Raw genomic sequence first — 21,266 nt, 5'->3', positions numbered from 1 at the left:
CTAAACTGACCGCATCCACCACGGCCTCCGAGATCTCCCGGAACTCCTCGGAGTCGGGGTCCTCCAGGCGCCGGCTGTAGTCGATGCTGCGGGTGAAGTTCACCAGCGCCCGGAAGTAAACTGGGGGGGGGGGGAAGAAACGGGGGGGGGTGTCAGAAACAGGCACCTGCACCCCAAAAAATACCCCCCCGTCACCCCATAACCAGATGTGACTGCCCATATTCAGCTGTGACCCCATATCCAGCTGTGACCCCCATAACCAGATGTGACTGCCCATATTCAGCTGTGACCCCATATCCAGCTGTGACCCCCATAACCAGATGTGACTGCCCATATTCAGCTGTAATCCCCATATCCAGCTGTGACCCCCATAACCAGATGTGACTGCCCATATTCAGCTGTGACCCCATATCCAGCTGTGACCCCCATAACCAGATGTGACTGCCCATATTCAGCTGTAATCCCCATATCCAGCTGTGACCCCCATATCCAGCTGTGACGCCATATCCAGCTGTGACCCCCCATACCCATGCTGTAACCTCCCATATCCAGTTGTAATCCCCATAATCCAGCTGTGACTCCCCATATCCAGTTGTAATCCCCATATCCAGACTGTGACCCCCCCATACCCAGCTGTGACTCCACCATATCCAGCTGTAACCTTCCTATACAGCTTTAATTCCCATATCCAGCTGTGACCCCCATATCCAGCTGTGACGCCATATCCAGCTGTGACCCTCCATACCCGTGCTGTAACCCCCCATATCCAGTTGTAATCCCCATAATCCAGCTGTGACCCCCCCCATATCCAGCTGTGACCCCCCCATATCCAGCTGTGACCCCCCCATATCCAGTTGTAATCCCCATACCCAGCTGTGACCCCACCATATCCAGCTGTAACCTTCCTATACAGCTTTAATTCCCATATCCAGCTGTGACTCCCCATATCCAGACCGTGACGCCCCATATCCAGATGTGATCCCCCATATCCAGCTGTAATCTCCATATCCAGCTGTGACTCCCCCATATTCAGCTATAACCTCCCCATATTCAGCTATAACCTCCCCATATGCATCTGCAACCCCCATATCCAGCTGTGACGCCATATCCAGCTGTGACCCCCCATACCCATGCTGTAACCTCCCATATCCAGTTGTAATCCCCATAATCCAGCTGTGACTCCCCATATCCAGTTGTAATCCCCATATCCAGACTGTGACCCCCCCATACCCAGCTGTGACCCCACCATATCCAGCTGTAACCTTCCTATACAGCTTTAATTCCCATATCCAGCTGTGACTCCCCATATCCAGACCGTGACGCCCCATATCCAGATGTGATCCCCCATATCCAGCTGTAATCTCCATATCCAGCTGTGACTCCCCCATATTCAGCTATAACCTCCCCATATTCAGCTATAACCTCCCCATATGCATCTGCAACCCCCATATCCAGCTGTGACCCCATATTTACCCACATCCCCCCCCCCCAAGGAACACCGGGGATACACTTGGGGGTGCAACAGGGGGGGGTCCCCCAAGGTGTCACTTACTCAGTGGGGGCTCGTCCTCGGCCACCACCATCCCTGCAGGCACAGGGGGGGGCCCGGGCGCTGCCCGAGAAGGAGGAGGAGGAAGAGGAAGAAGAGGAAGAGGAGGATGGAGAAGACAGAGCTTGAGCGCGGTGACAGGCGGGGGACAGGAGCCACCCCTCGGTGCCCCCTTACCGGTGGGTGCCAGCCCCACGCTGGGCACGCGGGTAGCGCTCGGCCATGGTGCGCCGCTGCCGTCCTCCCCGCTGCCATCTGCAATGGGGACAGCAAGGGTGGCACCAGGGTGACACCCAGACACGGTGACACCCATCAGGGTGACACCCCCCCACCCATTGCCACCTTACCCTGGATGCCACCCCAGTGCTGTCTGCAATGGGGACAGCGTGACAGAGCACCAATGGTGACATCCAGCCACGGGGACACCCACCCACCTGATGCCACAAAGTCCCTGGTGCCATTTGCATGGGGACAGTGAGTGGCACCCACCCCCAGTGCACCCACCCATGGTGAACACTGAGCCCTGGTGGCACCCACCCATGGTGCCATCCGCTCACCCATTGTCCCCTTACCGCTGGATGCCACCAGGTCCCCGGTGCCATCTGCAATGGGGACTGAGCCAGTGGCACCCCCGGTGACACCCACCCTGGTGGCACCCATCCATAGTGACACCCCCCCATTGCCCCCTTACTGCTGGATGCCACCAGGGCCCCGGTGCAATGGGCACAGAGCGCTCGGCACCCGCGGTGCCGCCACGCCGGTGCCACCCTCGGTCCCCCCTTACCGCCGGACGCCACCAGGTCCTCGTCATCGGAGAGGTGCCGGTAGAAGCGGTGTCCCCGCGTGCCCCCGACGTGGTCGGACACCGTGTCCTCGGGGAAGGAGCTCTCGGCCAGGCCCCGGCTGCCCTGGGGACACGCAACAGCGCCGGTGGGTGCCCGCGCACGGCACCGGCACACGCGTGTGCACACACATGGGGTGCACGCTGACACATGGCCATGGGTATGTATCCACACCAGTATCCGTGTGTAGTGACACAGGGATGGGTGTGCACACTGACACATGCTGTGCACATGTATCAGCATCACTATCCACATGTGTGACACAGGGATGTGCGTGCACACTGACACATGCTGTGCACATGTATCAGCACCACTATCCACACGCGTGACACAGGGATGGGTGTGCACACTGACACATGCTGTGCACATGTATCAGCATCACTATCCACATGTGTGACACAGGGATGTGCGTGCACACTGACACATGCTGTGCACATGTATCAGCACCACTATCCACACGCGTGACACAGGGATGGGTGTGCACACTGACACATGCTGTGCACATGCACCACTACCTACACATGTGACACAGGGATGTGTGTGCACACTGACACATGCTATGCACATGTATCAGCACCACTATCCACATGTGTGACACAGGGATGTGCATGCACACTGACACATGCTGTGCACATGCACCACTACCTACACATGTGACACAGGGATGTGTGTGCACACTGACACATGCTGTGCACATGTATCAGCATCACTATCCACATGTGTGACACAGGGATGGGTGTGCACACTGACACATGCTGTGCACATGTATCAGCACCACTATCCACACGTGTGACACAGGGATGTGCTTGTGCACACGCATTCACACTGCTACACGTGTGCACCCATCAGCCCACACCTGCACACATACATGTGCCCCGCACATCGCCCCACACCTGCACACACGCGTGTACGTCACACATCACCCCACGCCTGCACATGCGCGTGCATCACTCATCGCCCCACGCCTGCGCACACACGTGTGCATCACTCATCGCCCCACGCCTGCACACACGTGTGCATCACTCATCGCCCCACGCCTGCACATGCGTGTGCATCACTCATCGCCCCACGCCTGCGCACACATGTGTGCATCACTCATCGCCCCACGCCTGCACATGCGCGTGCATCACTCATCGCCCCACGCCTGCGCACACACGTGTGCATCACTCATCGCCCCACGCCTGCCCACACACGTGTGCATCACTCATCGCCCCACGCCTGCACATGCGTGTGCATCACTCATCGCCCCACGCCTGCGCACACACGTGTGCATCACTCATCACCCCACGCCTGCACATGCGTGTGCATCACTCATCGCCCCACGCCTGCACATGCGTGTGCATCACTCATTGCCCCACGCCTGCACATGCGTGTGCATCACTCATCGCCCCACGCCTGCCCACACACGTGTGCATCACTCATCGCCCCACGCCTGCACATGCGTGTGCATCACTCATCGCCCCACGCCTGCGCACACATGTGTGCATCACTCATCGCCCCACGCCTGCACATGCGTGTGCATCACTCATCGCCCCACGCCTGCACATGCGTGTGCATCACTCATTGCCCCACGCCTGCACATGCGTGTGCATCACTCATCGCCCCACGCCTGCGCACACACGTGTGCATCACTCATCGCCCCACGCCTGCGCACACACGTGTGCATCACTCATCGCCCCACGCCTGCACATGCGTGTGCATCACTCATCGCCCCACGCCTGCACATGCGTGTGCATCACTCATCGCCCCACGCCTGCACATGCGTGTGCATCACTCATCGCCCCACGCCTGCACATGCGTGTGCATCACTCATCGCCCCACGCCTGCACATGCGTGTGCATCACTCATCGCCCCACGCCTGCGCACACACGTGTGCATCACTCATCGCCCCACGCCTGCACATGCGTGTGCATCACTCATCGCCCCACGCCTGCGCACACATGTGTGCATCACTCATCGCCCCACGCCTGCACATGCGCGTGCATCACTCATCGCCCCACGCCTGCGCACACACGTGTGCATCACTCATCACCCCACGCCTGCACATGCGTGTGCATCACTCATCGCCCCACGCCTGCACATGCGTGTGCATCACTCATTGCCCCACGCCTGCACATGCGTGTGCATCACTCATCGCCCCACGCCTGCCCACACACGTGTGCATCACTCATCGCCCCACGCCTGCACATGCGTGTGCATCACTCATCGCCCCACGCCTGCGCACACATGTGTGCATCACTCATCGCCCCACGCCTGCACATGCGTGTGCATCACTCATCGCCCCACGCCTGCACATGCGTGTGCATCACTCATTGCCCCACGCCTGCACATGCGTGTGCATCACTCATCGCCCCACGCCTGCGCACACACGTGTGCATCACTCATCGCCCCACGCCTGCGCACACACGTGTGCATCACTCATCGCCCCACGCCTGCGCACACACGTGTGCATCACTCATCGCCCCACGCCTGCGCACACACGTGTGCATCACTCATCGCCCCACGCCTGCGCACACACGTGTGCATCACTCATCGCCCCACGCCTGCGCACACACGTGTGCATCACTCATCGCCCCACGCCTGCGCACACACGTGTGCATCACTCATCGCCCCACGCCTGCGCACACACGTGTGCATCACTCATCGCCCCACGCCTGCACATGCGCGTGCATCACTCATCGCCCCACGCCTGCGCACACACGTGTGCATCACTCATCGCCCCACGCCTGCACATGCGCGTGCATCACTCATCGCCCCACGCCTGCGCACACACGTGTGCATCACTCATCGCCCCACGCCTGCACATGCGTGTGCATCACTCATCGCCCCACGCCTGCGCACACACGTGTGCATCACTCATCGCCCCACGCCTGCGCACACACGTGTGCATCACTCATCGCCCCACGCCTGCACATGCGCGTGCATCACTCATCGCCCCACGCCTGCGCACACACGTGTGCAGCCCCGGCCGGTGCCCCCGCGCCGCGGTCAGGAATCCGTCTGGGCAGCACTTTCTGAGCAAACAAGTGCTGGGGGATTAATGTGGGGCGGGGGGGGACGGACAGGGAGGGGTAAAGGGGGGACACGAGGGGGACATGAGAGGAACCCGCACCCCAAGGGGGTCTGGCTCGGGGGGGGGGGGGGGGGTGTCCGTGGGTGCCAGCCCAGTCCTGGGTGCTTGGGGGGGGCAAAGGGGGAAACTGAGGCACGGAGGAGCCCACGCGCGCGCTGAGCTTGTGGGTGCTCAGCTGCTGCCCCCCCCATCCATGCACCATGGGTGCTCAGCCATGGACCCAACACCGGGATCAGGAGTGTGGGTGCTCAGCCATCATCCACCCATGCATGCATTGAGGGTGCCTGGGCTCTGCCTTCACCCCCCCATGCATGTACCGAGCGTGTGGGTCCTCTGCTACAGCCCCACACACGTGCAATGAGAGCGTCTGTGCTCGGCCATCAACCCACACACGGGCACTGAGTGTGTGCGTGCTCACACAGACATTGCTCCCACACCCATGCACAGAGCGTGTCTGTGCTCAGCCCCATCCGGACAAGCACACACACACACACACACACATACACTCTCACACACGCACATTCAGTCACACACATACACACACACTCGCACACTCACACTCACACACGCACACACTCACAAAAACACATGCACGCTCACACTCGCACTCACACACACTCACAATCACACACAATCACACACACTCGCACACACAATCACACACACAGAGACACACACACTCGCACACACAATCACACACAGTTACACACACACAATCACACACACAGAGACACACACACTCGCACACAATCACACACAGTTACACACACACAATCACACACGCTCAGTCACAGACGCACACTCAGTCACACGCACACAGCCACACACTCACACACACACTCACACAGTCAGTCACACACACACACAAACACTCATAATCACACACACACTCACACACACAATCACACAGTCACACACACTCATACAATCACACACACACTCTCAAAACCACACTCACAATCACACACACACAATCACACTCACACACACACTCACACTCACACACACACTCAAACACACACACTCACTCACAGTCACACACTCACACACACTTAAACACACACACACTCACACACAGTCACACACACTCAACACACACACATACAGTCACACACTCACACACAGTCACACACACACACTCACACTCACACACACACACACTCTCACACACATAACACACAGTCACACACAGTCACACACACACTCACACACACACACATAACACACACTCAGTCACACACACACACACACTCAACACTCACACACACCACTCACACTCACCCTCTCTCTCCCTCCCTCACCCAGTCCCGGCTCCCGTTACCGGAAGCTCCCCGCACCGGACACCCCCCCCCCGCCCCCTCCCGGACGCTGCCGCCGCCGCTTCACTTTTTCCGCTCCCAGCCCAGATCCTGCCCCGCACCCGGGGGAGCGCGGGGGGGAGGAAGCGGCTCCCGGTGCCGCCAGCAGCGGGCACGGACCTGACCCCGGCACCGCGGTGAGACCCGCACAGAGCGGGGACCCAGAGCCCCCAGACACCCCAGACATGCTCCTTCCACCCCAAACGTGCTCCTTCCACACAAAACAGGGACATTTCACCCAAAATAGGGACATTTCACCCCAAATCTGCTCCTTCCACCCAAAATAGGGACATTTCACCCCAAATCAGCACCTTCCACTCCAAATCTGATCCTTCCACCCCAAATCTGCTCCTTCCACACAAAACAGGGACATTTCACCCCAAATCTGCTTCCACCCCAAATCTGCTCCTTCCACCCCAAAATATGGACATTTCACCCCAAATCTGCACCTTCCACTCCAAATCTGCACCTTCCACCCAAAATAGGGACATTTCACCCCAAATCTGCACCTGACACCCCAAATCTGCACCTTCCACCCCAAATCTGCACCTTCCACCCAAAATAGGGACATTTCACCCCAAATAGGGACATTTCACCCCAAATCTGCACCTTCCACCCCAAATCTGCTCCTTCCACCCAAAATAGGGACATTTCACCCCAAATAGGGACATTTCACCCCAAATCTGCACCTTCCACCCCAAATCTGCTCCTTCCACCCAAAATAGGGACATTTCACCCCAAATAGGGACATTTCACCCCAAATAGGGACATTTCACCCCAAATCTGCACCTGACACCCCAAATCTGCTCCTTCCACCCCAAATCTGCACCTTCCACCCAAAATAGGGACATTTCACCCCAAAGCTGCACCTGACACCCCAAATCTGCTCCTTCCACCCCAAATCTGCACCTTCCACCCAAAATAGGGACATTTCACCCCAAACCTGCACCTTCCACCCCAAATCTGCACCTTCCACCCAAAATAGGGACATTTCACCCCAAACCTGCACCTTCCACCCCAAATCGGGACATTTCACCCCAAATATGCACATTTCACCCCAAATCTGCACCTTCCACACAAAATACGGACATTTCACCCCAAACCTGCACCTTCCACCCCAAATCTGCACCTTCCACCCCAAATCAGGACATTTCACTTCAAATCTGCACCTTCCACCCCAAATCGGGACATTTCACTTCAAATCGGGACATTTCACCCCAAATCTGCACATTTCACTTAAAATCTGGACATAACCCCCCAAATCTGGACATTCCCCCCCCAAAATCTGCACCTTCCATCCCAAATCTGCACATTCCACCCCAAATCGGGACATTTAATTCCAAATCGGGGCATTTCACCCCAAATCTGGACATAACCCCCCAAATCTGGACATTCCACCCCAAATCTGCACCTTCCAGCCCAAATCTGCACATTCCACCTCAAATCAGGACATTTCACTCCAAACCGGGACATTTCATTCCAAATCTGGACATTTCACCCCAAATCTGCACATTTCACTTCAAATCTGGACATAACCCACCAAATCTGGACATTCCACCCCCAAACCTGGACATTTCACTCCAAATCTGGACATTTCACCTCAAATCTCCACATTTCACCCCAAATCCGGCCATTCCACCCCAGTTTTGGACATAACCCCCAAAATGTGGGCATTTCACCCAAATCTGGACATAGCCCCCCAGATATGGACATTCCACCCCTAAATCTGGACATTCCACCCCTAAATCTGGACATTTCACCCCAAATCGGGACATAAACCCCCAAATCCGGACATTTCATCTCAAATCTTGACATAGCCCCCAAAACTCCGGACATTCCACCCCAAATCCGGGCATTCCCTCCCAGATCTGAACTTCCCCCCCCCCCAATCTGGCCGCTCCCCCCATTACTTCATCCGGCCGAGGAAGAGGAGGTGACGCACACCAGGAATAATACCCGGGGGGGGGTTATTAATAGCCGCCCCCCCCCCCAGCCTTATTGTTCCCCCAAGGTCGCATGGAAAAGGTGGTTCCCCCCAAAATCCCCGTTTCCCCCCCCCCCGGGACCAGCCTCCCCATCCCAGGATTTTGGGGGGCGCGGGCCCCCCCATGCTCGCTATGGGGGGGTCGGTGCCAGCACAGATGGTGGGATGCTGCTCCCGGAGGCGTGGGGGGGGGGGTCACAGCTGCTTCACCCCCCCACGGCCCCCAGAGGTTTGGGGGTGAAACAGCTGCGGGGTCAAAGCGGCTCCCGGGGGGGCCCCAAAACTTCCTCCCCCCCCCCCCCCCCCGCCGCATTCCTCGCCGCTGGCATTGCCTAATTTATCCCGAAAGAGCCGCTCGGGCGGTTGGGATGGGGGGGGGCGACCGGGAACGCCCCGGGGCGAGCCGAGGGGACTCGGAGCTGCCCCCCCCCTCCTTGCCCTTCCTCCCCCCCCCCTCCTCCTCCTCCTCCTCCCGGCCCGGGCCATCTTTGGCGATGGGGGAGAGTGGAGCCACGTGCGGATGGGGGGGGGGAACGGGACACGTTGAGGGGGGACGGACCCCAAAGTATCCCCAATGGGGGGGGGAAGGGCACAACACCCCATCCCCCCCCCTTCGCCCCCCCAGGGTTGATGATCTTATCGCACATTCCAGCCGCGCCCGCACCCCCCCCCCCCCCCCCGACATTAACCCTTAGCAGCCCTTGGGGAGGGGGAGCCCCACACGGGACCCCCCCATAGGGGGAGTGGGGATCCCCCCCTTTGTCCCCCCCCCCAACACTGCGGTTATCCCGGGGGGGGGGGGGGCACATTCCTCAGCACCGCGCCCCGGGTGGGGGTTATGGGGGTGCCAGCGCATCAGGGTGTCCCCAGCCCCATAGAGGAATGGGGCTGGGGGGGAGGTGATAAATGGGGTGATGACCCCCCCCCTTCTTTGTCCGCATCACCCCCCCCCCCCCCCTTGGGACGTGGGTGCGGGCCCCATGGCGGCGGGGGGGCAGCCCTGCCAGCATGGCCCCAGCACAAGGCCCCCTCTGTTCCCAGCGCCGGGCACCGAATCAGCCCCAAACCGCCCCCCCCCCGCCATGGGGGGGGCCCCCCCACATCGTCATCCCCCCCTCACACATCACCATCATCCCCCTCTCCCCAGTTTAGGGCCCCCACCCCTCAAATAGGGGGTGCAGAGCCCCACGGCGCAAACCCACCCTGAACCCCCAAAGGGGGCGCCCCGAGGTGTCACTGACCCCCACCCCCCCACGCTGTGGACCCCCCCATCCCCAGGGGCACCCCCAGACTTGCCCCCCCTCCCGAGGGGGGGTATTTTGGGTGGGTTATTTTTAGGGTGGCCGGCGCCACCCGTCACCTTTAAATATAGACGGGGCGGGGGGGGGGGGGGGGTGATGGGGGGGCAGGAAGGGGGGGGCAGCACCCCAAAATCACAGCGCATCCCTATAGGACCCCCCCACCCAGAGCGAAGGGGGGCGGTGGGGACCCCCCACCCCTGGAGGGGCAGGGCCCTGTGACCTCGTGTGCCCCCGGGGGACCCCAAGGCCCTGCGGGACCCCCCCCCCCCCCGCCTGCTCAGTTCAGGGGACCCCAAGGGGGCAGGGCATGGGGATGGGGACCCCAAGACTTGGTGCTGGGGGGGGGCACCCCCCAATACCTTCGGGGCTGCGAACCCCGCATCCTGTGCCCCGGGGGACCCCGATTCCAGGAGGGAGCCGTGCCTCGGGTCGGGGGGGGGGGGGGGAACACCCCAATTCCCTTGGGAAGCAGAGCACGGGGGGACCCCGCGGCCTCATGTACAGAGGGGGGGGACCCCAAATTCCCTTTGGGCTCAGCGCAACCTCCCCAAATACTTTAAGGGGATCCCAAATGCTTCAGGGGACCCGAACTTCGGGGAGGGGGGGTCCCCAAGTTGCTCAGGGGACCCCAATTAGCGGCGGGACCCAAAGGGTGGGAGGGGGGCAAAGCTCACGGCGGGACCTGACCTCCGGGGGGGCCCTTAACTCCTCCAAGGACCCCAAGTGCGGGAGCTGACACGAACTCTATGGGGGGAACGCGAGCTCCCCAACTCCTTTAGGAGACCCCAAATAACTCCGGGGGGGGGGGGGGGGGGCACCCACACTCCACAATGGGACACGAACACCACGGTGGGGGGGGGGGGGGGGGTGTAAGAAGCGGGGGTCCAACTCCTTTAGGGCCCCAATCCATGGGGGAACCCGCAGTCCACGGGCTCCGTGCGGGACCCCAACCCCGGAGACCCCGATCCAAGGAGGGGGGGACCCCAACTCTGGGATGCGAAAGCGACCTCCGGAGGAGGGGGGAGGGGCGCGAACTCCATGATTGAAAGGGGGGAGGGGGGGGGGGGAAGAACGCGAACGTCAAGGTGGGGGGTGGGGGGGACCCCCCAACCCCGCAGCCCCGCACTCACCCGCGGCAGCGCGCACAGCGCCAGGAGCGCGCCCAGCACCGCCCGTACCCGCGGCCCCATCGCCCGCTGCGCCCGGGCCCGTCCCGCTCCGTCCCGCTCCGCTCCGTGCGCGCCGCCGCCGCCGCCCCGGGGCCGCCCCTCCCACCCGGTCTGACCCCCTCCAACCCCCCCCCCCCCACCCCCACCACGGTGGGGCGGGGCCCATCGGGAGCGCGCAAAGGGGGGGGGGGGGAAGGGAAAAGGGGGGGAAACCCCTGGGAAGTTTTAAAGGGACAGGGGGATAAGGGGGGAACTGCGGGAAGTCACCCGGGGACACGGGGGGGGGAAGGGGGATGGGGTATGGGATAAGGGGGGGGGGGCGTGGGGACACCCCCGTGAGCTTCCATGGGGACGTGGGGTGCGGGAGGACACCCCTGGGGGCTCATAGGGGTGCTCCCACCCATGGGACATGGGGACACCGTAGGGGACGGGGGGGGGGGGGTGAATGGGGGCACCAATGGGACACGGGCGTGCACGTGCGCGGGGACACGGGTTGCCATAGGGGCACCCCTGGGAACGGGGACCCCGCTGGGGAAGTCCCTCGGGGACAAGGGGTGCGTGGGGACACCTTGGGGCAGCGCCAGGAACTGCGGCGGGGACACGGGGGGGGACCCCAGTGAGCCCGTGGGAGCCGGCAGCCCCCGAGCACATGGGGCAGGGCGGGGGGTATAGGGGGAACGGGGGGGTATAGGGGTGGGGGTGCAGGGTGGGTTCGTGGATGGGTGCTGGGTGCAGGATGGGTGCAGGGTGCAGGATGGGTGCACGATGAGTGCAGGAGGGTGCTGGGTGCATGGATGGGTGCAGGATGAGTGCAGGAGGGTGCTGGGCGCAGGATGGGTGCATGGATGGGTGCTGGGTGCAGGATGGGTGCAGGAGGGTGCTGGGTGCAGGATGGGTGCATGGATGGGTGCTGGGTGCAGGATGGGTGCACGATGAGTGCAGGAGGGTGCTGGGTGCATGGATGGGTGCAGGATGAGTGCAGGAGGGTGCTGGGCGCAGGATGGGTGCATGGATGGGTGCTGGGTGCAGGATGGGTGCAGGAGGGTGCTGGGTGCAGGATGGGTGCATGGATGGGTGCTGGGTGCAGGATGTATGCAGGAGGGTGCTGGGTGCAGGATGGGTGCAGGATGAGTGCAGGAGGGTGCTGGGCGCAGGATGGGTGCATGGATGGGTGCTGGGTGCATGGATGGGTGCTGGGTGCAGGATGGGTGCATGGATGGGTGCTGGGTGCAGGATGTATGCAGGAGGGGTGCTGGGTGCATGGATGGGTGCTGGGTGCAGGATGGGTACAGGGTGCAGGATGGGTGCACGATGAGTGCAGGAGGGTGCTGGGTGCATGGATGGGTGCAGGATGAATGCAGGAGGGTGCTGGGTGCAGGATGGGTGCATGGATGGGTGCTGGGTGCAGGATGTATGCAGGAGGGGTGCTGGGTGCAGGATGGGTGCAGGATGAGTGCAGGAGGGTGCTGGGCACAGGATGGGTGCATGGATGGGTGCTGGGTGCAGGATGGGTGCAGGATGAATGCAGGAGGGTGCTGGGTGCAGGATGGGTGCATGGATGGGTGCTGGGTGCAGGATGTATGCAGGAGAGGTGCTGGGTGCAGGATAGGTGCAGGATGGGTGCAGGAGGGTGCTGGGTGCAGGATGGGTGCAGGATGTATGCAGGAGGGGTGCTGGGTGCAGGATGGGTGCAGGATGTATGCAGGAGGGGTGCTGGGTGCAGGATGGGTGCAGGATGAGTGCAGGAGGGTGCTGGGTGCAGGATGGATGCATGGATGAGTGCTGGGTGCAGGATGAGAACAGGATGGTGCAGGAGGGTGTGGGTGCAGAATGGATGCATGGATGGGTGCATGGATGGGTGCTGGGTGCAGGATGGGTGCATGGAGGGGTGCATCCCTGGCTGGATGTTGGATGGATGGATGGATGGATGGATGGATGGATGGATGGATGGATGGATGGATGGATGGACGGATGGGTGCATGGATGGGTGCATGGATGGGTGCTGGGTGCAGGATGGGTGCATGGAGGGGTGCATCCCTGGCTGGATGTTGGATGGATGGATGGATGGATGGCTGGATGTTGGATGGATGGATGGATGGATGGATGGATGGATGGATGGATGGATGGATGGATGGATGTTGGATGGATGGATGGATGGATGGATGGATGGATGGATGTTGGATGGATGGATGGATGGATGGATGGATGGATGGATGGATGGATGGATGGATGGATGGATGGATGTTGGATGGATGGATGGATGGATGGATGGATGGATGGATGGATGGATGGATGGATGGATGGATGGGTGATGGATGGGTGACAGATGGGTGGGTGTCCTCACACCATGATCTGCACTGACAGCCCCAAGGCCGGTTGCAATGTGAGTGCCACTGGTGAGGGGGTCAGAACACACTGGGACCCCCTATGGCCCTGTTCCCCATCCATACCCTGGGGTGACTTGGGGGGGGTGTCCCTCAGCTGCAGGGGGCACAGCTCAGTGCTCAGTGTCACCGGTGGTGTCTCAGCGCTGGGCTGCAGCATGGTCCCGAACCCAAGTGTTCACTGCGGGTCCACTTTTGGGGCTGCACCACTGAGGGGTGACTGGGGAGATGGGACACCGTGATGGCAGGGTGCTGGGGTGCCAAGGCACTGGGGTCTTGGGGTACCATGGCGCTGGCACGCTGGTGTGCTGAGGCACTAAGGTGCTGTGGTGCCGTGGTGCCAGGATGCCGGTGTTCCAGGGTGCTAAAGGTACCGGGGTGCCGATACACCAAGGTGCTGGTGTACCAGGGTGATGGGTGCCATAATGCTGGGATGCTGGGAAAATGGGATGCCGTGATGTCAGGGCACTGGTGTACTTGGGCCCATGGTGGTGGGGTACCACAGTTCTGGCATGGCAGGATGCTGGGGTGCCGGGGTACCGGGCTGCCATGGTACCACAGTGCCATGGTGCCAGGGGGCTGACTTACCATGGTGCTGGTGTGCCAGGGCACTGGGTGCCATAGTGCCGGGGTGTTGGGTTGCCATGGTGCTGGGTACCAGGATGCCAGGCCACTAGGGTACCACAGTACCATGGTGCTGGGGTATCGGGGTGCTGGGCCCCCCCCCATAACATGAGCCAGCCCCAAGCGTGGTGGTGATGGTGACCCCATGGCCCTGGCACATGCATGTCCCTGTGCTCCCTGGGGCAGGATGGGTGCCAGCAGATGGCACTGGCAGAGCAGGCACAGGGAGCACCCGGAGATGCTCTGACACCACGGGGATGGGCACCCAGAGGCACCCAGAGACACCCAGACGCCACGGGGATGGCACCCAAGGACACGCCCCAGTGTCACGGGGATGGGCACCCAGACACCACGGGGGATGGGCACCCAAGGCCACCCAGATACCACGGGGATGGGCACCCAGACACACCCAGGTGCCACAAGGACAGGCACCCAGAGGTGCCCAGACAGTACGTGGATGGCACCCGGACACCGTACCACAGTGATGGGCACCCAGAAACACGCAGGCACCATAGGGACTGGGCCCTGAAGCCAGGGGGATGGGCACCCTGAGACACCCAGGTAGCACGGGGACGGGCGCCCCGAGGTGCCCTGAAGCCACGGGGATGGGCACCGTGACGCCAAAGGGGCTGGCACCCCAATGCACTTTAATGCTGCAGAGACGGGCGCCCAGTGCCAACCCTGTCCCCCCCGGGGCTGAGCCCCCTGAGGCGCCCCGAGGCCACGGGGATGGTCCCCTCCGGGCGCCTCATGGCCGTCACCGTCGCTTCGCAACCGCCACCACCGGTGCGTGTCCGGGGAACAAAGAGCCCTTTCACCGGTGACCCCGGGACCCCCCAGCACCCCCGGGATGGGGGCTCCGGATCCAACCCCCCCCACCCCGGCAATTCCCATTGGGATCCGGGTGGAAAATTCCTGTTGTTCCGTTTTATTGGCCCCGGTGGCGGGTGCCGGGGACCTTTGGTCTCGCCGCGGTGTCCCGGCGGCAGCGCCCGGCACACGCCGGCCCTTTGCTCGGCGCGGGGCTGGCGGAGGCCGCACCAACTCGTGACGCCCTTGCACAAGTGGGTGCTGCCTGACAGAGGCCCTGGGGGGTGGTGTGGGTGCTGGGAGCATGATGTGGGTGCTACGAGCAGGGTATGGGTGCCATGAGCATGGTATGGGTGCTGTGAGCCCGGATGGATGTTGCAGGCATGGTATGGCTGCTGGGAGTCTGCTATAGGTGCTACAAGCCTGTCAAGGGTGCTATATAGATGGTATGGGTGCTGCGAGGGTGATACGGGTGGTACAAGCCTGTCATGGGTGCTATGTAGATGGTATGGGTGCTGCGAGGGCGATATGGGCGCTACAAGCTTGGTATGGGTGCTATTGGTAGGTCATGGGTGTCACACATACAGCATGGCTGCTACAAGCCTGGCATGGGTGCTATGAGGCTGGCGTGGGTGCTGCGAGCTTGGCATGGGCAGTGCGAGCCTGGCGTGGGTGCTGCGGGTGTGGAATGGGTGCTGCGAGCCTGGCAGGGGTGGTGCGAGCCTGCTAAGGGTGCTCCAAGGCTGGCAAAGGTGCTGTGGGTGTGGAATGGGTGCAGTGAGCCTGCTATGGGTGCTGTGAGCGTGGTGTGGGTGCTGTCAGCCTGCTATGGGTGCAGTGAGCATGGTGTGGGTGCTGTGAGCATGGTGTGGGTACTGTGAGCCTGCTATGGGTGCAGTGAGCATGGTGCAGGTGCTGGGAGCATGGTGTGGGTGCTGTCAGCCTGCTATGGGTGCTTTGAGCATGGTGTGGATACTGTGAGCCTGCTAAGGGTGCTGTGAGCATGGTGTGGGTGCTGTCAGCCTGCTATGGTTACTGTGAGCATAGTGGGTGCTCTCAGCCTATGGGTGCTGTGAGCCTGCTATGGGTACTGTGAGCATGGTGTGGGTGCTATGAGCACGGCACAGCCCCCCCGGATGCTGCTCCTTCTCTGGGGGTGCCAGTCCCCTCTGAAACCCCATGTCCACGCCTGTATCCATGCCCATGTCCGTGCCCATCTCCATCTCCATGTCTGCCCATGTCCATCTCCATGTCCATGCCTGTGTCCGTGTCCTCTGGCCGGACCCACCCCCGCGTGACTCAGCCGCCGGAGCTTTTCCTTATATAACACCGGGATCCCGGTGAGCGCCGCTCCCGTCCCGGCCTCAGTTTCCCTTCGGCAGCGCCGCAGCCATGTGGATGGTGTCACCGCCGGTCGGTAAGTGCCACCGCGACGCCCCGGGATCCCCATCCCCACCCAATCCCCACTTTTGGGGGTTCAGCAGCAAATGAGGGGTCGTCGCTCGAGCACTGCCCTGGGGATTGGGGCAGAAAAGGTAAAAATCAAGGAAAGAGCCCCAAAAGTGAGTTAATTCTGCACCGGTGATCCCTCGGTCCTGGAGGGGTGAGACTGCACAACCCCGGTATCGCACCCGGGATGAGCCAAACCTGCCTGTTTTCACCCTAGAAACAGGGAGAAAAGGCTCTGGTGGAAGTGTGGGGCACACAAACATCCCCCCCCCCCCACCCTCCAGCCTTGCTTTTGGGGCTAAACCAGCCCAAACGAGCCAATGTGCGCCACGGCAATGCCCGGCCACGGTGATGCTTACCGGTAACTCCGCACCGAGAACAATCCTGCTCGGGACAGGGGAGCAGAGGGATAGTGACAGCGAGCCCCAAAGCCACCACGTTTTGTCCCTTTTTCACCTCTGGCCACCCAAAAGCCACCCGAATAACCCCAACCACGGGGGGAAACAGGGGCAGACGGTGCCAGGGTCGGGTTTGGAGCTGCAGATCCCACCGGAGCCGGAGAAAGCCGAGGCTGTGATGCCGGGAAGGGAGATTTTCCATCCCCAGCCGCCCGGCTCTGCCCGTACCGGCAGCTCGGGTGCGGTGTCCAAAGGTCACCAGCCACCAGCCCCAGCAGCATTCCCAAAACTGGGAATTCCTTACAACAAAGGGTTTGTTTGAAGGGTTTGCAGGGGGGTTTGGGGTGGTTTTTGGGGGGGTTTGACCACCAGGGAGCTGGTTTTGGCGGCGTTTTGGTGATGCTCAGGTCCCGGCTCTGCCGGGAGCGGGTACAGGGAGGGCTGAGGGGATGGGGGTGGCTTTTGTGTTGCTCTGACGTCCTGTTTTCTTTCAGATGAAGGATCTCACCAGCTTTGGGAGCACGGCAAAGGCAGGGGGCAAAGCCCGCTAGTAGGACATGACCCTTAAACTCTGTCTCTAAAGCTTAGCCTATAGGTATATAAGATCCATAGAGCTTAAACCCGGGGTTGGCGTTTAGTCTAAGCTGGGGTTTGGCTTCGTGTTGATCCATCCTGTTCAGTCCTGTGCTTGTTTTAACTCATTGACCTGGTTTTCTTCTCGCCGCCGGCGCGAGGCAGGGCTTTGCCAAAACCCCACCTCGGGCTTGTTAAAGAGCTTTGGGGGCTCTGCTTGGAGGAGGGGAGCAGCCAGCACCCCCCAAAACCTCTCCTCCAGCCCCTTCCCAAGCGCTGGAAGGGGTTGGGGGGCACCAAGCTGGTATATCGCGGTGGGGGGTGCTCCGATGAGTCCCCGCTTGGAAGTGGCGCCGGCCTGGCCGTCACCGCCGCCTCGGGGCCTCACAGGTGTTTTCCAGTCCACCAAGAAGCTGTTCCTGAGCGAGCGGACGGGACGGGATCGGAGCCGGGCGCTGGAATTCATCCGGAGGAACGCTGCCAACGGGCTCTCGGTGGCCAACCTGGTGGCCGGGCTCTCCTCCATCCTCTGCAGCCTCAACAGGTAGCACGGTGTGGGGGGGAAAGGAGGTGACAAAGGGGGGTGACGAGAGGGGGGTGACACCGGTCCTGCCCTCCCCAGGCAGCACCACCACTCCTGCTGGCTCTTGCTTGTGGGGTTCCTCCTGGATCTGGCTGACGGTGCTGTCGCCCGGCGGCTCGACGCCTGCTCGGCACTGGGTGAGTCGGTCCCACCACAACGGGAAGCCATCGTGGGGGTGCCCCCTGTGTCGTCCCCCCCCCTCCTTTGCCCCATGGCAGCTCCCTGCTCGCTGCCTGCAGGTGCCAAGCTGGATGATTTTGCCGATTTCACCACGTTTGGGCTGGCCACGGCGCTGCTGCTGCAGCCGCAGGGGGTGCTGAGCGGGGCGCTGGCCCTCGCCTATGTGCTGGCCGTGTTCGCCCGCCTCTGCTTTTTCTCCAGCGGTAAGATGAGCGTTTTTTGGGGGGGGAAAGGGGCATTAAGAAAGGGTTTGGGGGTGATTCCTCCTCCTGGCTCAATGTGTGGCACCCGGCAGGGATCCCCTTCACCTACCGGGGGCTGCCCTGTCCCTACGCATCCTCGCTGCTGGCGAGCACCTTCCTGCTGTCTGGGGGCAACGCTGCCCTGCTGCGGGTCACCGCTGGCATCATGATCCTCTTCATGCTGGACCGGGGCTGCTACCCCCATGACAAGGTGCTGGAGTCCCAGCTCTGGAAGAAAGTGGTTTATGCTGGAGGTAAGGATGGGGTGGAAGCACGGAGAGGGGTTAAACCCCGCTGGGATGGAGGAGGAGGAGGAGGAAAGGGCTGATCCCAACGGCTCTTCCCAACCCGCAGGGGTGGCTGCTGTCCTCTTCTCGCCAGCCACGGTGGCTTCCATCTATTGCCTCGCCTGGTCCATGTCCTACATCGTGTTCCCCTTTGCCATCTGGAGCTGCAAAGTCCAACCCCTGCCTAACGCCTACTAAAGCCTTCCTCCACCTCCTCCTCCACCAGCATCTCCCTTCATTCCTCTCCATATCCAACCCTGTTTAGAAAAGGGAAGAACCGGAGCTGTAGGAACAACTCTGCCCCAAGCACACCCCACGTGCCCCACTCCTCATATGGGGGACGAAGGAACCCCCATCACCCACTCCAGAGACCCCCAAACCCCTTCCCTGTGCGGGGTAACATCAAATTTAGGAATCACTCCCACCGTGTGCTGTTAATGGATCACAAGGGGGGGGGATTTACACCTCCAAATCCGAGGAAGACTCTTCCCTGGAGGGGAGGAAGCCACTGGCTAAATGCCCAGAGGGATTTTGACACCCAAGTCACCAGCAGCACGTTGGGGTTTATGGTTTTACCCATCAAACGTGTTTGATCCCCCCCTTCAGTGTGAGGTGGGACTGGGACGGAGGGAAGCGAGGTTTAGATCCACGGATCCAAACCCTCTGGAACGCTGGAGGAGGAGGATGGAAGCAAAGCTCAACCCGGGATCCCCGGGGAGGCTCCAACAGCTGGATCCAGCCCCATGTCCTGATCCCAGCACCGGGAGCTCGAGCCGGTGCCTGCAGCTGCGCTGGCACTCGGCCCCGCTCCGGCGCTTCCCATTCCCATTCCCAGGGGCACCGGAGCCACACGGGACCAGCACAGGGTTTATTTAGAAAAAAACCCCAAACCAAGGGGCTCTTTGCTAATAAATAACGTGGGGTCGGAGGGGGCCCAGGGCTCACTCGCCCGACGCCTGCATCTGCCTGCAGAAGGAGTCGAACTGCTGCTGCTCCAGCTCCGTCATCACCCGGTTCAGGGCATAGATCTGTGGGAAGAGGGGAGGAAAGATGATAAAAGGGGGGGACAAAGAGGGGACAAATAAGGGGGACAAGGAGAGGAAAAAGGGGGGACAAAGAGGGGGACAAGGGGGGAAAAAGGGAGACAAAGAGGGGGACAAGGGGACAAAGAGGGGGGACAAAGAGGGGGGGAAGGGGGAAAGGGGGGGAAGCAGGCGACAAGGGGGGGAAGGGGGGGAAGAGGGGGACAAAGAGCAAGACAAAGGGGAAAAAGGGGGGGGCAAAAGGGGGGAACAAGGGGGGAAAGTGGGGGGGACAAAGAAGGGGACAAAGAGGGACAAGGGGGGAAAAAGGAGGGGCAAAGAGGGGAACAAGGGGGGGCAAAGTGGGGGGACAAAGAGGGACAAGGGGGGGACAAAGGAGGGGCAAAGAGGGGAACAAGGGGGGCAAAGTGGGGGGACAAAGAGGGACAAGGGGGGAAAAAGGAGGGGCAAAAAGGGGAACAAGGGGGGCAAAGTGGGAGAAAAGGAGGGGTCAAAGAGGGGAAGGGGGGAAAAAGGGGAGACAAAGGGGGGGACAGGCAGAAGGGGGGCCACAAGGGGTACATGGGGGGGGCCGGTGCCCACCTCCGCCCGCTGCCGCTGCTTGAGCTCCTGCTGCGCCGCCCTCTGCCGGGCCCTCTCCAGCCGCGCCGCCGGCTCCCGCGGCTTTGGCCGCTCCTTGCGCCCGCCCGCGCCCGCCTCCATGGCTGGAGGTGTGAGGGGAAGGGGATGGGGTCACCACCGAGCCCCCCCACACCGCTCCTTACCCCCACGGCAGCCCCATGGGCCCCACAGCACCGCCCCTCCAACACCAGGTACCAGTCACACAGACCGAGACCCACACGCTCCTACGGCACCACACACGTCCCCATCGCCCCACAGCCCCTATAGGCCCCACAGAGCCCCGCAGCCCCTATAGGCCCCACAGCCCCTATAGGCCCCACAGCCCCTATAGGCCCCGCAGCCCCTATAGGCCCCGCAGCCCCTACAGGCCCCGCAGCCCCTACGCCCCCCTATAGGCCCCGCAGCCCCCTACAGGCCCCGCACCCCCCTATAGGCCCCGCGGCCCCCTATAGGACCCGTAGCCCCCTATAGGACCCGTAGCCCCCTATAGGCCCCGCACCCCCTATAGGCCCCACAGCCCCTAGAGGCCCCACACCCCCCTATAGGCCCCGCCTCAGCCCCACAGGGCCCCCCCTGTGCCCCTCAGCCCCCCCCGGTACCGGCGGGCCCGCTCCCGGGGCAAGATGGCGGCGGCGCGGGCCCCGCCTCCCCGCGCACGCGCGGAACTGCCTCCGTTGTGCCCGTCCCTGCCCGCCTTCCCCAGGACCAGTCGCGCATGCGCAGCAGCCTGAGCCAGGCAGGCGAACGCGCCCCCTGGCGGGCGGGAGGACACACACACACACACCCCCCAGCCCCT

General features: G+C 61.9%; 3 protein-coding genes across 12 annotated transcripts in view; 1 reads left to right on the top strand and 2 right to left on the bottom strand.

Annotated features, from left to right (window-relative positions):
• The window catches only part of HSPG2 (heparan sulfate proteoglycan 2), a 53,465-nt gene extending 42,105 nt beyond the window's left edge, over window positions 1-11,360 (bottom strand). For 7 of the 8 annotated variants that reach the window (XM_061442181.1, XM_061442180.1, XM_061442182.1 and 4 more), the window contains exons 1-4: window positions 11,238-11,324; window positions 2,334-2,457; window positions 1,727-1,804; window positions 11-120 (exon numbers count right to left, since the gene is read on the bottom strand). In XM_061442181.1, the coding sequence (XP_061298165.1) occupies window positions 11-120; window positions 1,727-1,804; window positions 2,334-2,457; window positions 11,238-11,297 (372 nt within the window). In that variant the 5' untranslated portion in view covers window positions 11,298-11,324. Of the gene's footprint in view, window positions 1-10; window positions 121-1,726; window positions 1,805-2,333; window positions 2,458-11,237 lie in introns of all 8 variants that reach the window. The other variant, XM_061442177.1, reaches the window with a different exon arrangement.
• A 3,970-nt stretch (window positions 11,361-15,330) lies between these two features.
• TMEM269 (transmembrane protein 269) lies at window positions 15,331-19,789 on the top strand. Of its 2 annotated transcripts, none has more exons than XM_061442168.1 (7): window positions 15,331-15,348; window positions 16,398-16,511; window positions 17,905-18,058; window positions 18,137-18,234; window positions 18,337-18,480; window positions 18,573-18,773; window positions 18,874-19,789. In XM_061442168.1, the coding sequence occupies exons 2-7, from the start codon at window positions 16,487-16,489 to the stop codon at window positions 19,002-19,004; spliced, it is 753 nt and encodes a 250-aa protein (XP_061298152.1). In that variant the 5' UTR covers window positions 15,331-15,348; window positions 16,398-16,486; the 3' UTR covers window positions 19,005-19,789. The 2 variants fall into 2 exon arrangements, with proteins under 2 accessions (XP_061298152.1, XP_061298153.1); XM_061442169.1 differs by lacking the exon at window positions 15,331-15,348 and adding an exon at window positions 17,436-17,471 and having other exon boundaries at window positions 16,340-16,511; window positions 18,874-19,024.
• Window positions 18,931-20,636, bottom strand: LOC133262736 (small vasohibin-binding protein). Of its 2 annotated transcripts, XM_061442171.1 has the most exons (3): window positions 20,432-20,636; window positions 19,752-19,834; window positions 18,931-19,063 (listed from the first exon to the last, which is right to left on the bottom strand). In XM_061442171.1, the coding sequence occupies exons 1-3, from the start codon at window positions 20,549-20,551 to the stop codon at window positions 19,042-19,044; spliced, it is 225 nt and encodes a 74-aa protein (XP_061298155.1). In that variant the 5' UTR covers window positions 20,552-20,636; the 3' UTR covers window positions 18,931-19,041. The 2 variants fall into 2 exon arrangements, with proteins under 2 accessions (XP_061298155.1, XP_061298156.1); XM_061442172.1 differs by lacking the exon at window positions 18,931-19,063 and having other exon boundaries at window positions 19,654-19,834; window positions 20,432-20,624.
• Between the last annotated feature and the right edge of the window lie 630 nt (window positions 20,637-21,266).

This window comes from Pezoporus flaviventris, unplaced genomic scaffold (assembly GCF_033815535.1).
Source record: "Pezoporus flaviventris isolate CSIRO_AGI_PZ_B2104156 unplaced genomic scaffold, CSIRO_AGI_Pfla_v1 ptg000216l, whole genome shotgun sequence".
Classification (NCBI taxonomy): Eukaryota; Metazoa; Chordata; class Aves; order Psittaciformes; family Psittacidae; genus Pezoporus; species Pezoporus flaviventris.
The sequence above is the reverse complement of the archived record's forward strand: the minus strand, read 5'-3'. Positions and strand labels throughout refer to the sequence as shown.

Excerpts from the sequence above, each read along its gene's own strand:
- TMEM269 (XM_061442169.1), top strand. The coding sequence starts at position 16,487 with ATGTGGATGGTGTCACCGCCGGTCG. Across the intron at positions 18,481-18,572 it reads CCTCTGCTTTTTCTCCAGCG|GGATCCCCTTCACCTACCGG; the intron begins GTAAGATGAGCG and ends GGCACCCGGCAG. Across the intron at positions 18,774-18,873 it reads GAAAGTGGTTTATGCTGGAG|GGGTGGCTGCTGTCCTCTTC; the intron begins GTAAGGATGGGG and ends CCCAACCCGCAG.
- LOC133262736 (XM_061442171.1), bottom strand. The coding sequence starts at position 20,551 with ATGGAGGCGGGCGCGGGCGGGCGCAAGGAGCGGCCAAAGCCGCGGGAG. Across the intron at positions 19,835-20,431 it reads AGCAGCGGCAGCGGGCGGAG|ATCTATGCCCTGAACCGGGT; the intron begins GTGGGCACCGGC and ends CTCTTCCCACAG. Across the intron at positions 19,064-19,751 it reads CAGATGCAGGCGTCGGGCGA|GGTTGGATATGGAGAGGAAT; the intron begins GTGAGCCCTGGG and ends TTTTCTAAACAG.